Here is a 16,444-nt window from a genome sequence, read left to right as displayed (position 1 = left end):
TGTCTCACAATAAACTAAACCCTGCTGTCAATCCCGAAGGTTTTATCAAGCATTCAGACATCAAAAGTTGAAGGTTCTCGAGACTCTCTCAGTCAGTGACTCTTTAAAGATCAAAACTGAGCTAAAAAGGAAAGGCACACACCTGACCAATCAGCAGCAGCAGGTTGGGGGTGGGTTGAGGGGTGGGGGCAGAGACTGTCTTTGCTGCCCACCACAAGGAGGCGATGTAGATGTTTTTGATCAACTACTTCAGAGAGTTGACCAGCAATGAGCACAGTCTGCAGATTTGACCAACATATGGATGGTTCCAGCTGCATAAACTACACTCAAGCCAAAAAGAAATTCAACACATAAAACATCAGGAGCCACATTTTTTTCTGAACAATTCAAAGCATGAGAGAAGGAAAGAAAAAAATGCCAACTGTTCTTCCTTTTTCAATGTGTCAAGGCCTACTGGCGGCGCAATTTGTGATTATTTGTTTGCCAGGAAAGTGCTGTGATTTTTATGTTTAAATGCCTCTTGGAGTGACACATAATGGGAGGGATTTCTTCCCAAGCTTTCAGGGGATGTTTTCACAAGAATGATTTTCACAAATGTCAGCCGTAGATGCAGCTCTGGCGCTCTACAATAATTTGCTATTGTGTCCTCTCGGATGGAAATGTCTCCAGTTTTGCAGTCTACTTTTTATGGAGGTAATTAAAGGTCATGGATGAACGTCAGTGGGAATGTATACAGAGTGGCAAAGCGCCGTCATTAGAGGAGACCGAGACAAGGACGCACAAAGGGACAGAGTGAATACGATGATTACCTGAACAAAGATGTCCTGATGGCTAATTTATAGATGACATTTTGCTGCGCCACTTGGGTAATAGTGATAGACAAATGATGTGGCATCTCTCTGCGTCTCCAACAAGAAAGTTCCCCATCAGAGAACCAGCAGATATTCAAAGACAAACTTTACTTGGCGAGGACTCATATTGAGCTCATTTTTCAGCTGTTCTCGTTTTCGCAATCACTAATTGATTTATTTGGTTAATAGTTAAACAATAGTTGATTTTCCTTCCCTTCACAAGGCTGGGAAGTAGCGCATTATCTGGTTTGCTGAGGGTAAGATTCAAGTCCTGCACATAGAAAGTGAGACGTGCAACACAGCCTTCTTTTTCTTCTTTTGGGGTGGAATGAATTTCTAACATTCCTGACTCTATGGTGGCACAACGTAATTTATTTATAGGGCAACAGCAAACGTATAAGCCAAAGTCTACAAGCCAAAGCAACAAATAATTTCACCTGTTCGCGTTCATTTGTCTGTGATCAGATCAGAGCTTCCTACTCCTGCCTATCCCAGCTGTCTTTGGGTGAAGGCGGGCGACAGAGACAAACAACCATCATCATTCCCACCTGGAATCAAACCTTCGAGCTGTCAGGTGACGGTACCAACCGTTGCATTGCCGCATCACGGAACCTCGTGGAACCCTGTCTCTAACAAAGACGTTCTTTCTCTCTATTTATTCCAACTTGGTCATGCCGCCAATGCTCCTCAGCTTTCTGCATGACGAATGGGCGGTCCAGTGAAAGCAGGGACGTAGGGCGTAGGCGTCAGGTTGAATAAACTCCAAGTTTCCTCGTCAATGCCGCGCTCGACAAACGCGCACTGGCCCCTCAGAAGCGGTTTATCGGCTTATAGACGGGAGAGCGTGAGGTCGAAATGGTGGCATTGTCCAGGCAAGGGTGTGTTTCACAGACGTGCGCTGTTGTCTCCATCCATCCCCCCAGCTGACATACCTGCCTCCACCGTGGGGGGACTGCAAGGCCACGCCCATGGACTCCGACTTCTTCAGCAGCTACAGCATCACAGCCTGCAGGATCGACTGCGAGACGAGGTACCTGGTGGAGAACTGCAACTGCCGGATGGTCCACATGCCTGGTAAGGGGCAACACTGTAGTAATAATAATAATCATAATAATAATAATAATAATAATAATAATAATATTGATAATACTTGCATTTTCAGTACTCACCGATACCAATAGCAAGTACTTGGCCATTATACATTGTAGTATTACTTAGATTTTTTATTTAATTTTTCCACAGATGTTCTGTTATTTGAACAACATTCCTCAGCATGTTTTTCTAGAACATGGGGAGATTTTCACCCGTTCTAATGGAGCACAATGACAAGTTCAACAAAATTGTCATATACATACATATACAACTGGTATCGGCACCTATTTTATGAGCACGAGTACAGTACTTAACCCCTGTATCGGTACCAATACTCTATACTGGTATTGGTATTGTAAAGATGTTGATGTCTTTGCATGTAAACCGTCATGTGTGAAAGTAATTTTTTGATATTTGTAATCGCACTGACAAAAAGAAGGGGAAAATCAGACGCTTTCACGGCCCACTGCCTGGGGAAGGAAAATCAGCTGTTTTCAATTTGTGTTTTTTGCTGTGATTACAGCTGGCATTTCCCGCCTGCCCGTTGTTAAGTTTAATCGCTCAGATGGCAAAATCGAAAAAGGGGTTGTTGTTTTTTTGGGCTCCGAGGAGACATTTGGATTCGGCCTGTGTTGACCTCTGCTCACCTGCTCAGTTAGTCATCAGTCTCATTCCCCAGTCAACGGGCGTCGGCAGCTCTGTGTTTGCATACCGATACAGCTGGCCAATCTGCCGGCAGCGATAATCAGGATTAGCGGCTATCTCGCTGCAAATGTGCAGTTGATTCATGCCGGTTCCACTGGAAGAACTTGGCCACATAAAAAATCCTCTGGTCCCGACAGGGTTGCGCTCAGCTGCGATCCATCTCCGTCTCCCCTGTCATGTGGGTAATATTTTTTTACGGCCCTACCAACCCAAAATTAAACCGAAATGATGAGTGAGTGATTGCAGCTGGGAAATAATTTCCTCAACATCTAGGGCATCTCACCCGCCAACCCCCTCTGTGTGATCCTGCGGGAGACAGAGGGCCGGCCAGGCTGCCAGCGTGGAGATGAATGGAGTGTGGTCGCTAGGGCGAAAGAAAAAGTGCGAAAAGTTTAACAAATCAATTTCGAGATGTCATCAACTTTATAAATGATTTCAGCTGGAGCAGCAATCTCAGAACCAGGGACGCTCTGATCGATATTCTGGTATCGACACTTGTGATACCAGGCGATCCTTCTCACGATGGTGTCTCAGTGTAAAGTATCACCCTTGAAACATAATTTTTTTTTTCCAACCATGCATCCATTTTCAATAGCCGCTTCCTCCTGGAGTCAGGGTTGCTCAGGTTACTCAGGGTCTGCTGGAGCCTCTCCCAGCTGTCATAGGGTGACAGTCGGCACTTCATCGCAGGGCCACATAGAGACAAACAACCATTCAAACTCTCACACACACACACCTATGGTCAATTTAGACTTTCCAATTCACCTCATATGCATGTTTTTGGACTGAGGGAGGAAGCTGGAGAAGCTGGAGAGAACCCAGCAGACACAGCGAGAACATGCAAACTCCACTCAGAATCGGAATCTAACCCACAACCTTCTTGCTGTGAGGCGACATTTCAGCCTTTTATAAAAAAATAAAATAAAATATTGATAACAGTATCAGCAGTTCCACCTGGTTCTACTCGGTATCAGATCTGAATTCAGTGGTATCTCCCATCACTGCTGCCCAGAGAGCTTCACCTGCTCTTCCTTTAATCCCTCCTTGTTCCTTTTGGGTGTTTTTCACTTTTTTCTTTTTCTTTTTTTTCCTAACCGAGAACATTGTGTTTCCTTCTGGCTGTTTTCAGGAGATGCCCCATACTGCACCCCGGAGCAGTACAAGGAGTGTGCAGATCCCGCCTTGGGTAAGGAGATAACCGTCGTGACTGTGTGTTTGTCGTGTGAACCACTGCCTGACTGTGTGTGTGTGTGTGTGTGTGTGTGTGTGTGTGTGTGTGTCTACCCCGCTGCTTTGATCCGCGCTGATAACAGATAATATTGTCTTCAGGCCGACGGCGGCCGTCCTGTGATGGTGGAGCCTCTGGCCTGCCGCTGAGGCTCCTTTTCACGCTCCCCTGTCCCTCCATCACCTGATGCCTCTCAGGGGGCCTTTCATGTCCCTCCGCTTCTTATTGACTAGCGCGCTGTCTCGCTGCCGTTCCTTAGCCCTGTGTGGTGGCCCGTGGCGGCCGCAGTCTTTGAGTCCGTCTCCTCCGCGTCTTACATCCTTTGCGTTTTTTTCTTTCGTGTTTTTTTGACGCCAGTCACTTCGCGACAGTTTCTCGCTTTTGATGCCTCACACGCTTTGTCCGTCACCCCGCGGCGTGTAGCGCCATCTGAGACTTACCCCTTGTCTTCCTGCCTGTCAATTCATCCTCCTGCCTCCCCAACCCCTCTCTACTCCCTCAGACTTCCTCGTGGAGCGGGACAACGACTACTGCGTGTGCGAGACTCCGTGCAACATGACGCGCTACGGCAAGGAGATGTCCTTCGTCAAGATACCCAGCAAGGCGTCGGCCAAGTACCTCGCCAAGAAGTTCAACAAGACGGAGCAGTACATCGCGTGAGTCGGAACATATCCAGCCTCGCACTCGCACTCGCACTCCCACACAAAAAAAACATCATTAGTTTCTGGCCGGAAGCCAAACTAACAGTCTACAAAAATGCTTCAAAATATGTAAAGAATCATCAACTTTTTTTTTTTTTTTTTCCCCACCTTTATTTGCTATTCAGTAATTGTAAAATTTGGTTGGAACAACAATTCTATTAACTAACACAAGGGTGACCAACGTGGTGCCCGCAGGCACCAGGTAGCGCCTCAAGGACCACATGACTTGTTAAGCTGCATCTAAAATTTAATTTTATCCAACCTTTTGAAGTCATTGTTGATAATTATTGAGAATTCAATAACGTGATCAGTGTCTTGACATAGATCAGTATCATTAATAATAATAATAATAAGATAACTGAGAAAGTTTGGTATTACATTAGAGTGTAGCAAACTGGTTGCCCTTCGTATGACTCAGGACCCATGAATTAGCTCTTGGGTTCAAAAAGGTTGATGACTACTGAACTAACATGTTGACAATCATGGCCATTTCTCTCTATGGCTGTAAAGCTATGCTTCATATGTGCTACCTCATAATTTTCTTCTGCCCTATAGGTTTTTTTGCAGCCGTGTCTTCCATTGTCTGTCTGCTAATTCGGTCACAAAGAGGCTGTGCTGGCTAGGCTGGCTAGGCGAGCTTGAGGAGCAAATCACCTTGATAAATGGCGCAAGCTGGCCACTAATAATCATAATGATCATCAATAATCAAGCAATAATTGAATTATATTAGATACTAATAATTAAAAGATATTTTTTTCTTATCTTTTCTTATTTCTTTTTCTTTTTCTTTTTTCTTATCTAAACCACTGCGTTACACAACAGCTGGCTGACGCCATGTTCCGCTTCTCTGCCGCTGGACTGACCTTTTATTAGTCGCCACCCTCAGCAGGGGCAGCTGTGTCATCCCGCCGCAACATCTGGCCCCCGTGTGGCAGGGCCGCCCGCGTTCGTCTTGACTCAACGCTCCAGAGGGTTTTGATGGAGGCTCGGAGCGGCCCGTCACAGACGAGCAGCACAAGGACGGCCAGCGCGCCCCTCCAGCGCTCTCGCTATCCTGCAAGGGCGCCTCATTAAGTGGGAAGCCGAACCTTACTGACAGATGTTTTGGCGAGCGCACACCTAAAATTAAATGGCACCCGGGTCGAGCTGAATAAAAAGCCAGAAAAACTTTTTTTTAAACTGCCCCCCCCCCCCACTCGCCACTGGTGTTGCATATTATCAACCCGGTGAAGAGTTCTTGCCGCTGCTTAATTGCTTGGCCGCTTGGGTCACGAACTGTCTTTGCAACACTGTTATTTTTGACGTCAAGGAAGAAGAGTGAGAGAAGAGTTTTCATGCAGGAGCAGGACCCTTCAGTATTGATCTCCTCCAGCTCAGTATTTGACTAACATGTTACTGTAAACAGAACGCTGTAGATAACATCAGCTTCGTCATTTGTTTGCGGTTGAATTAATTTAAACAATAAATTTGTCTCGCACCGGTTTGACAATTCAGCATTGCATTTCAAAGCTCTAATCAACTTTGGTTTTCCTGAGCGGATCAGTTGCTGTATGTTTTCAGAACTATTGAAAACAGCACTGTTTTTTCATTTGGTTTATCACTCTCTCTTTTTTAAGGTTTTTGTTTCTTGTTTTTTTAGTTTAGAAGTTGCACTGTGTAATTTGCCCCAGCGTCTCTTTTATGTTTGCAGAGCTTCATTTCCCATCAGTGCTTCTGATTCTTGTCACAAAGTCCTGAACTGGGGCCTGATTATAAGCAAGCTGCTCAGACATTGGAACGTACACTGCATTAATGCTTTGCCTCTGGGCCAATACAGCACAATTAGTGGAGCGGCAGGTTACATTTGCTGGCCAACTCAATTAATTCACCAACAGCACGTCTCTCTTTTTCAAATCTACTGTTTCATCAAAAGTAGTTCAAGGTAACGAGAAAGAGCGCGTGGCACACGCTGAATCTTTTATCTCCGCCTCCCAGCGGAGACGCTGTTGATATATTCATAACTTTTTATGTCTCTTGGCTGCTGCGAAAACAACCCAGCTGGCATTTCAGGTGTTTTATTCCTCCCCTTGGATGTGTGTGATCCAGTTAAAGGTTCCCCCGCTCTTCCTACGGTTCCTACGCTCTCTACGCTGTCTGGCTTCGCTTTGCGGTGGAAAGCACAGACAGGCAGACAGACAGACAGACAGACAGAGACAAACACGCGCAGCTGCAGCTGCTCCCCGTAAAGCCGCTCGGATCGATGCGCGCCGCAGCCGCTTCTCCGAGCCGTGAGAGGTGGCGGCATAATTCAGCGCCGTGCTGAAAGCTCGCGCAGGTGGGCGCGCAAATGACCAGAAAAAAAAAGAAGCAGAAATGTCGCGACAAGGTAAACGCTTGAATTGGTCCAACGGAGACCGAGCGTAGCCCGGAGAGCGACTGGACTGGACTGTTGTAGAGACTTGAAACAAACAGGAGTTTAATACAAATTTTAAGCTGCTGCCGGGAACTGGAAGTGGTTGGACGCAGGCCAGCACCATTAGCTTTATGTATTAAATGAATCATTTTGTAATAACAAATATGTGAATAAACACGTCCGCCAGCCTGGGGAGATAAATAACGTGCCAGCACGTGTTTTTTAAGTGCTCCGGCGGAAGCGTGCCTCCCACTGGCCCGCTGGCAAGGCAGTCGCTTCCGTTTACGCCAGACGACACAATCGGGTCGAGGTTTTTCATTTATTTAGCGCCTTCGAAACAACCTCAGCCGACCCAAGCGCTGCACAGTTTTCACGGATGTAATTACGTATGTATGTAACGTATGTAAATCAGCAGTGCAGAGAGCACAGACTGACTGGCTAACCCAGCTGAGAGATGCAGTGGCAGAGGGTTGTGGGTTTGAATCCCGCCCTGGGGGTTATTCGTTCATACCTTACATGCAGTGACAGTAGCTGCATTTCCATGACAGTTTTTCACAAAATAAAAGCGATATTTCTAAAATTTTGACAAAGTACAATTGTGATTTGCAGGTGTTTCCATTGAATGGTGTGAAGCGCATAAGCCGTAATTCTCGATTGTTTGCTCTCGAGAATGGTTGTTACATTCTTCTCTTTGATTAATTGTAAAAAATATTCTGTCTCTTCCTTCTTCCAATCATAATGCGGCATTTTCACTTGAGGTAAACTGGTCACGTGACCCCGTACGTCACATCCAGTGACGTGTAAATGTGAAAAGAGAGTTTCCATGACACTTTTTCGAAGTGTAGGTGTTTCCATTACCTATTTTATTTCTATATATAGGTTTTGCGCAATTCTAGGGGTAATGCAAACGCAGCTCCTGAGTGTGTGTGTTAGGCTGTTTTGGATCTCCAGACCGTGTGCAGGGGTTAACAGTTTTCTCTCTGCTTAAAGTTTGCTGCACCCCATGACTAAGCGCCGAGAGCAGAATAAGTAGCTGTATTAGAAAACCAATGGCTCAACATGTCATATTGCCCATTTTGCACCCTGCGCTGGTCGTCCTTGCAGGTCCAGCCGGAGAATTTGACTTAGAAAGAAAAGAAGAAAAAAAAACCCTGGGCAGGTCAAATGCTTTTAGAAATGCTTGTGGATATCCCTTTTGAGCTCACCAGGAGCGACAGAAAGTGTTCGCTGCTGCTTATTACGTTCGGTCAGAGGAGCCGAGTGTATAATGGCTCCTCTTCCTCTCAGTGTTGGAAAAAAGTTGAATGTGTCTTTAATGAAGTTGTCCCCGCTGAGACAGGGGGAGCTTGAGGTCCATCTGGAGCAGACACCTTGCGATCAGACACGCCTTCATTTCTTACCTTGAGGGTCTTTTCTTTCAGTCACGTCATCCATTGTCTGGACTTTAATTTCACCAAAGCAACGGTTCGTTAAGCATAAAAAAAAGAATGCGCAAAGACAGAGAGATGGAAAGAGAGAAAGGGCAGTTTGATCTCAACTCCAGTGGCGTGTAAAGTCAGATTGGTCCCATAAAAAGAATAATCAAACCGTCCGTCTAGCTCGCCACCGGCCTCAAATCTCATCTCAGTCTCTCTTTGTCTTTCCGCTGAAGTCGGGAAATTTCGATGATGATGAAAACAACACCTAGCTGTAGCCCCCTCCGTTACTATTGACCCATGGTTGTTACTATTGACCCATGTGCTGCATTATCTGCAGGAAGCGCCGGCAGCCGTCCTCGCTTCCTGATGTCAAGAAAAGTGGCACTGGATACATGGGGGGGGGGGACAAACAGCGTTACGCGGCTGGGGGACTGAGCTCTCGTCTCCATCTGTTTGCAGCGATAACATCCTGGTTCTGGATATCTACTTTGAGGCGCTGAACTACGAGACCATCGAGCAGAAGAAAGCCTACGAGCTGGCAGGCCTCCTGGGTAAGGAGACGGCTCCGGGGGCGGGTGGAGCTAATGCGCACAACGCTGCGTGACAGCCGCTTTTTCATCCAGAGTGACTGCGAGGCGACGACTCGCATTCTCTCCGAAGACGCAGAGCTGCGTCTGCTATAGTTTCACTGCCGTATGTTTGTTATGTGAAAGGCAGCGATTCATTTCTTTGGCTGGGGCGTAGAGATAATGCATACACACACAGTATATGCTTTAAAGCTCCAATGTGTCAAATTTTTTACGGATGTTTGGTATTTAAGGAAACCTGCCTGACAGCACGATTCGTTTTTAGGGCACCGTCAGTCAGGCTTCCTTCAAAAATGCCAGTGCACGATAACAGCTAATGAGGAGCAAGACCCTTATTGCTCTATGTACAGTATCTTATTATATATTTGAGAACTGTACTCAGGGTAGGAAAACCAAATTACTTTTATTTTGCTGTGAGTATATACTTTTATTAATGTGCACCACCAGTCAAAAGCTGGGACTCATACTTCTGATTTAATAGTTTTTCTTTGATTTTCATGACTATTTACATTGTTGGTTCTCACTCAAGGCATCAAAACTAGGAATGAACACATATGTAATATGTATTGAACAAAGAAGTGTGAAATAACTCAAAAGGTTTTATATTTTAGATGATCTAGAATAGCCAACCTTCATGTAAAATATATAAATAACAGAACATATTCAGGTATTTAACATTTTTTTTCTTTTGCCATATTAATCCACATCTTGGTCATATATTTGATGTCTTCAGTGTGTATCTACAGTGTATAGGTAGTAAAGATAAATAAGAAACAGACGTGTCCAAACTTTTGACTGGTAGTGCATTTATGGGCATTGTTTTCAGCTTTTACCAGTATGAAAGTCCTAAATCAAGCCAAATGTTTTGCCTGTTTGTGTTCTCCGCAGGCGACATCGGAGGTCAGATGGGTCTCTTCATAGGAGCCAGCATCCTCACCATCCTGGAGCTCTTTGACTATCTCTACGAGGTAGCGACTGTCTTTTCTTAACGCAATTTTCCTCTTTAAAACACACCAAAAAACAGCCTCCTATACGCTCTATGCGAGCGCTCGGCGGCCAAACCAAATTTCTCACCTGGTGTTTTCAAACCAACGCAAATGCAAGTTTTAGCGGGCGCGACGAACACACACACACACACACACACGCCCCTCTTCATCTATGTGCAGCTCACACTCGCACATCTCCGCCACGTCCACACCGAATACATTAACATTTTGGATGTATTATATTTTAAATTAGTCAGGATGTCTCGGTCGGCTCTCATTAGAATAACTCCCAGCTAAATGCCCACCCTGGCCTCTTTTCCTTTTAGTGGCTGTGCAAAAGGCTTATTTTCATAATGTATAATATGAACATGTGTGGCGACAGATAAAGGAAACGTAGCGCCTGATGATTATTAATAGGAAAAAAAAAGAACAAGATTTAAGTGCAAATGTAATGTTGTTTTCATCTGAATAGATGCGTCTTTTTTTAGTTTTTTTTTGTTCCTCCTTGCTGGAATCCCAACAAACAGGTAATTGCCGCCTTTGTCCTTTCCGCCCAGGTAATCAAGTTCAAGCTGTGCCGATGCATGAAGAAGAAACACAAGGGCCACAACAACAACGACCGGGGAGCTGTGCTGAGCCTGGATGATGTGAAACGCCATGTCAGTAGGCTGACGCCGAGTCCTCCCCTCATGTCACACTTGCTTTAGCAGGAAGGTTGCACACTCACTGCGGCCGCCGGAAAGGAGTCGGGTCGGGGGTGGAGTGTAAATAGAGTGAGGACACGGCGGCGGTGGCGGCGGTCAGGCCAGCAAGGCGGAGAAAAAGACAGTTGGAGGCAAAGTGAAGTTGGGGAGGGGAAAAAAAAAAAGACTGTGGGATTTAATCAAAGCAGCAGGGACAGGATGGAATTGGAGCCCCAGAAGGTGCGACGGCTCACTTAACTCTGAGTGTAAATGGAGCCAGTTCACTTTAATTGTGAGGCTGCATCCAGGCGGTGAGAAATGTGGGCAAGATGTGCCCTTCCTCTGATCCTCTTCCTGGGCAAACTGGCTGCTCTTTTCATTCATCCACTTTCATTTTCTTTTCATCAATATTTTCACCCTTTTCGTCCGTGAGGCTCCAAGGTTGTTGGTTTTTTTTTCTTGTCTTTCTCTCTCGCTCAACCCCCGCGCTCGGCTTGCTCTTCCTGCCGTGTTTCTTTTTATTTCCTAGAGTTAGATCTCGTTAGATGTTCCCCGACGCCATTTCCTCGGTTTTGTGACGGTTTTTGTTTGAAAATGGGTTTAGTGACAATTTCATATGCAATTCCACTGGCATAAAACACAAACAGTTGAGAAACAGAACTCAGTGTTATTATTATATGTATATATATATACATTTTCAAACAAAAAACAATAAAAACCTCTCATGAAATAAATGTCACACAGATTTGCTCAACAGGTGAGTTAGGCATCCAACGCTGCTCCTCTTTGTAAAACTACAATTTCAAAAGATGAAATGACCTTTTTGGTTTGTGTCAGTTTGAACACTTAACCAGACACAGCTACAGCTCCTGGTGATTTAATGGATGGGGTTGTGTGTGTCGTGATTTTCATCCTGGGTTGAAAATTAAATTTGCACCTTGGAAAAATTCGCACACATTTAAATGTCACGAAAACTAAGACCAAAGTATTTCACGATATGTTAAAGACAATCTTGTGTGTTTTGGAGTCGCTGTGTGACTCACTGACTGATGTGCCCCGACCCCAAACCCTACCTTCCCCTGCAGGCTCCTTGCGAGAACCTGCGTACGCCATCGACGTATCCCGGCAACATGCTACCTCACCACCCGGGCCAGGCCAACTTTGAGGACTTCACCTGCTGAGCGACGCGGCGAGGGCGAGCCGTCACAGGAAAAAAGAAAAAGAAAAAAGAAAACGCACGCGCCATACAACCAAAGCCGACCACTCAACGAGGAACTGCCCCCCCCCCCTTTCCCTTCTCCTCCCCCCCATACACGTGCGGAGCCGACGTCGAGTCTCGCCTCGCGGAGGCACTTGTTGTCCACACGGAAAACGGACTGGAGCAGACGAATCAAACAGGACCTCAACCCTCTTGGCCCTACTACCCCTTAAAAAAAAGAAAAGAAAAATCTTTAAAACAAAAGAAAATGTGTTAATTTTCCAGAGAACATTTCATGCAACTCCCTCCCCCGCCCCCCAAAAAAAACTCTTTCTTTTTGGAATACTGCCACAAAAGGACGCTCATGGATACAAACGTTGCCAACACAGACCTCTCACTCTCTCTTTCTCCTTCTTTCTCTCTCAAGGCAAAAACTTAAATTACAAAAAAGGGAACAAGGGAATTGTACAGTTATGTCACCGTAGAGCCCCCCCCCCTCCCACTCCGCCCGCCCTCCCCACCCCCATGCCTTTATGTAACGCAGCGGCTCACAATGTTAACTGGCGGCAGCTCCGGCCCGCTGCTTCTGCTGCTGCTGCTGCTGCTGCTGGGACTCATCCCCGCTTCCTCCACCGCACCATGTAGCCACATGTGTGATAACTGTTGCGGCGCTCCGGTGGGAGCAACGAGCGTGCGGGAACTCTCGTGTCATTTTACGTAAGGCGAATGTATCTACTGTGTGTCGGCGGCCAGTCCGCAGATTGGGGTCAATTCAGCCGCCACCGTTTGAAATGTACCGGTGATGATTTCAGGTCTCATCATGTAAATGCATGCTTGTATTAGTCCAGTGCATGTTTTCTTTTTGTTTTGTTTTGTTTTGTTTTTTTGTTTCCATATAAAGTTTGGATTTTTTTTTTTGCATATATATATATATATATATATATACATATATATATAATATTATAATGACCAAGTTTGCCTCAACGATTTACAAAATGATACATTTCATACATGCAGACACCTGGTGCGTTTGCGAGATGTTGCGTTGTGAGTCACTCTTCCGAGTCTCCGCCAGCAGTTTCTCTTTCGTGCAGTCGCCCACAACCCACGCGCTCCCTCCTGCACGTGCAGCTGCTCCATCCAGGTCAGAACTGGATAGAGCAGCAGCACAATGTCCAGCGTCGGTGCAGTGCTTTTACTTTGAACTTTTTCTCAAAAATTCAACACAAAAAAAGATGTCTGTGTACTTCTGATGCAGCCGAAACACAATGAAAGATTTTTTTTTTCCCCCAAATTATACTTGATGGTGATAGTTCAATTTTAAGGGCGTCTGAGAAAACTTTTTTTCCACTCCAGCACATTTTCTGTTTGTGCGACTGCGTGCGAAGAGAGCGTTGTCGTGGAACAACGTGCCCCTATACCAAACTCTTTTACAATTATATTGAAAATAAATTTCAATTAAAATATGACCGGCTCCTCCTGAGAGGCCTCCTGGGGAAGAGCTGTGCAGCTGTGTCTTTACAAGAGTCATTCAAAGATGATTAACGTCGGGACTGTGCTTTATTCTCAAGCTTTTGTTCAATATTGGACAAATTACCATCAAGAGTTTGACTCCTGCCTTCATCACGATGCCGTCACTGGCGCTAATGTTGAGACCAAAACCTGCGACCTGTCTTTTTTTTTTTTTGCGTACATGTTGGCGGACACCAGCTACGGTGTGTTTGTTTGTCGTCCGTGCGAATGGATGGAGCCGCACCGTCGAGAAGTCTTCATGCACCATCATTCCCTCTCCTCCGCTGTGGGATGTTGAGAAGCGGTGAGCCGCTCATTCCTTGTTTGTCTATTAACTCCCACAAAGGTTTCGATCGATGAGTTCATTCCCCTTTGTTTTTGTTTTTTTGTTTTTTTCAATGTGGGGCTATTAATTCTGTCTGTATCTGTGTTCTAGTTGCAAAAGTCTTATCAAAGCACAATACCGCCAGTATGTAGAGGTGATGTAAAAGACAACCTATTATTCTTCTTGATATATTGTCCTATTATTAATATCGTGTTTATCTGACTGTTTTTCCTTTCTCCTTTCATATGAAACAAACTCAAACATGGCCTGATAATCCTGTCTCCATCTTTCAGGTAACGAGCTGGTCTATTTAGTTATGAAAGCATAAATAAAATTTAAATATCCTTTTGGAAAATGTTGTCCTTTGGAGGCAACCTTTTTTGATTGTTTTCATTGAGCTTTCCTTTTGCATGCTTAAAATTGCAGTTTGAGTGTGTCAGCATTCATCGTTTCTCTGGTTCAAATTCTACGCAATCACATCAGTACGGAAGGGGATTAGGGCCACAAGAAGAGAAAAACATTAAGACAGAATTTTTTTTCCAAGTTTCCAATTCGAGAATGAAGTTGACGAAAAGAAACACAAAGTTTCGTGAATAGAATCGACATTTTGCAATTAATGTCAACGGGAAGTAAGTCAAAGTGTCGAGAATGAAGTCGAAAGGCTCTGCGCACAAGTCTAGTGGAGTACTTCCGTTTTCGCCAGTTTCCTGATTACTGTGGGTGAACCTTGTGGGATACACCTGTTTTTGGCAGTTTACGTTTAGCTGTAAGCAACTGGGTTAATCCACCATCCATCCAGTTTTTCACGAAATTTCAACCTAAAACTCAAAATGAAAACCTAAATAAAAATCGCCTTCCTGTAATTTTTCTTGTGGCCCTCGTTCTCTTTTGTACATCAGACACTCAGCCACTCAGAAATCTGATTAGGCATTCTGCACTTGGTCTGGGACGTTTGGCTATCTCCATTTTCTCTAATCAACTCTTCGGTTTGCCTTATACAACATTTTTGTGAAATTATCTCAGCGCTAAGCGCTCCGGGGGCAGGAGTCCAGTATTAAAATAGATACAGTCCAACTTATCTTCTTCTGCCATAGGTTCAATTGTACTGCACCGGACGTTTTTTTGAAGCTCCCACCCTTTTGAAGCGCAATTACAGTTTTGCTGTTTGACAAAAGGATGGATGGGACATATCCTGCACATCGAATGGAGCTTTTTTTCTTTTCATAAATCAAGCTTGTCAGTCAGGCCAGCGGTTTCTCGTTAGCTCTTCTCATATTCCACTTGAACTCTGCCGCTGCTGCCTTTGCATGCGTGTGAGAAATCTCAGCCTAGCGATGCGGTATCATTATCTGCCCCGGAATCGCGTTAGCTGTTCGGCTTGTCTGCACGCCAGCCCGCGTCAATCAAACGTCGAGCTTTATTTTGTTCCTTTTCTGTCATTTTCTTCACAAGGCTCAAAAGAAAGAAAGGCTTCCTCGCTGTTCTTGTGACGCAGGTGCGGAACGAGGATTTGAGGAAAACCAACAGTTAGCGAACAAAGCTTAAAGTTAGCACAGAAGGTGCCTTCATCTTTAGTTTTGACCCCCTGTGCCGTCTCTCTCAGAATTCCTACCAATAGAACAACAGAACAGTCACAGAACAAAAGTCAACCCCCGTCCGCCGCCTGCTGCTTCCATCCACTGATGTCTTCTACCGTCGGAGCTCAGGGGAGCGACACCGCCGGTGACGCTAATCCTTCACAAGAAGCCGTGCACAGCCTCAACAAGCTCCAGGCCAGGAGCATGTGTGTGTGTGTGTGTGTGTGTGTGTGTGTGTGTGTGTGTGTGTGTGTGTGTGTGTGTGTGTGTGTGTGTGTGTGTGTCCAGGGGGAAATCCACAGACAAACATTTCCGAGCTGTGAGAATTTCCTGCAGTCTTTACCATCCCATGCCGTGGGCGTCGTTCCTGATGTTCCTCCCTTCCTTGATGGGGTTCAATCAATACATGCCCTCAATCAGCTCCCAGACAGAAAATGATAAGGTGGCGACACCCACCACCGTCCTCCCTTGCACTCACCTTGTTGGTTGAAACAAGGCCAATCTGTGGACAAATTAAAAGAGGGATCCTGCAGTAATGGAATCCGTCCCAAACCTGCCCGGCCTCACTAAGTGGCTCCAGCACCTCCTGCACCCTTCATCATCCACAGAGGTGGGCGGGAGGGATGCAGCTCCGAGGTGTGGCCCTCTTTTTAACTTTGTCACGTTTTAATGGGGACGGAGTGCACGTTTGGCCTCCGCATGCCTCGGTTTAATCGCGCCTGCCGTTGCCACCGAGCGCGCGCTAACGCTAGAGGTCTTTTTGTTTTTTAAATGTCGCTCGTGGTTCCCTCCTTGTCTCATTATGTCCTTCACATCGTCTGAACCAACACTTCCGCCGACTGGGTGAACGCACACTGGTCGCCACTGTGAGGAGACGGAGCTGCGGCCCCCTGGCAACACGTGGCCTCGTCTTGGGGTTGATAAAGATTAATCTGGAGAGACATTTTGTTTGCTCATTTAGATCATTGTAAAAATGTGCGGTTAAGTTCTGAAATCCTAAAACAGGGGTGTCAAGCTCAAATACACAGTAGGCCAAAATTTAAAACTTTGACAAAGTCGATGGCCAACATTGATATTTTTGAATAAAATCCTCCCCCAGATAACAGTAACAGTGAAAGTTTTCATAAGGACCCAATCAGGGTGTTTATGGGTTCTGTCCTGATTGACGTGCCAAAATACCAGCAGAGCA

The 16,444-nt window shown here is 45.5% G+C and overlaps 1 protein-coding gene across 3 annotated transcripts in view; it reads left to right on the top strand.

Annotated features, from left to right (window-relative positions):
* asic1b (acid-sensing (proton-gated) ion channel 1b) overlaps positions 1-11,960 on the top strand; it is a 140,039-nt gene extending 128,079 nt beyond the window's left edge. For 2 of the 3 annotated variants that reach the window (XM_076025040.1, XM_076025038.1), the window contains 7 exons: positions 1,775-1,925; positions 3,778-3,834; positions 4,379-4,532; positions 8,847-8,938; positions 9,863-9,942; positions 10,518-10,619; positions 11,729-11,960. In XM_076025040.1, coding sequence (XP_075881155.1) covers positions 1,775-1,925; positions 3,778-3,834; positions 4,379-4,532; positions 8,847-8,938; positions 9,863-9,942; positions 10,518-10,619; positions 11,729-11,824 — 732 coding nt within the window. In that variant the 3' untranslated portion in view covers positions 11,825-11,960. The remainder of the gene's footprint in view (positions 1-1,774; positions 1,926-3,777; positions 3,835-4,378; positions 4,533-8,846; positions 8,939-9,862; positions 9,943-10,517; positions 10,620-11,728) is intronic. The other variant, XM_076025039.1, reaches the window with a different exon arrangement.
* Positions 11,961-16,444: the final 4,484 nt, after the last annotated feature.

The sequence above is a fragment of the Nelusetta ayraudi genome, unplaced genomic scaffold (assembly GCF_046127955.1).
Source record: "Nelusetta ayraudi isolate G7.1 ecotype Tasmania unplaced genomic scaffold, CSIRO-AGI_Nayr_v1 ptg000017l, whole genome shotgun sequence".
Classification (NCBI taxonomy): domain Eukaryota; kingdom Metazoa; phylum Chordata; class Actinopteri; order Tetraodontiformes; family Monacanthidae; genus Nelusetta; species Nelusetta ayraudi.
Note: the sequence above shows the minus strand (reverse complement) of the source record. Positions and strands in the feature narration are given on the sequence as shown.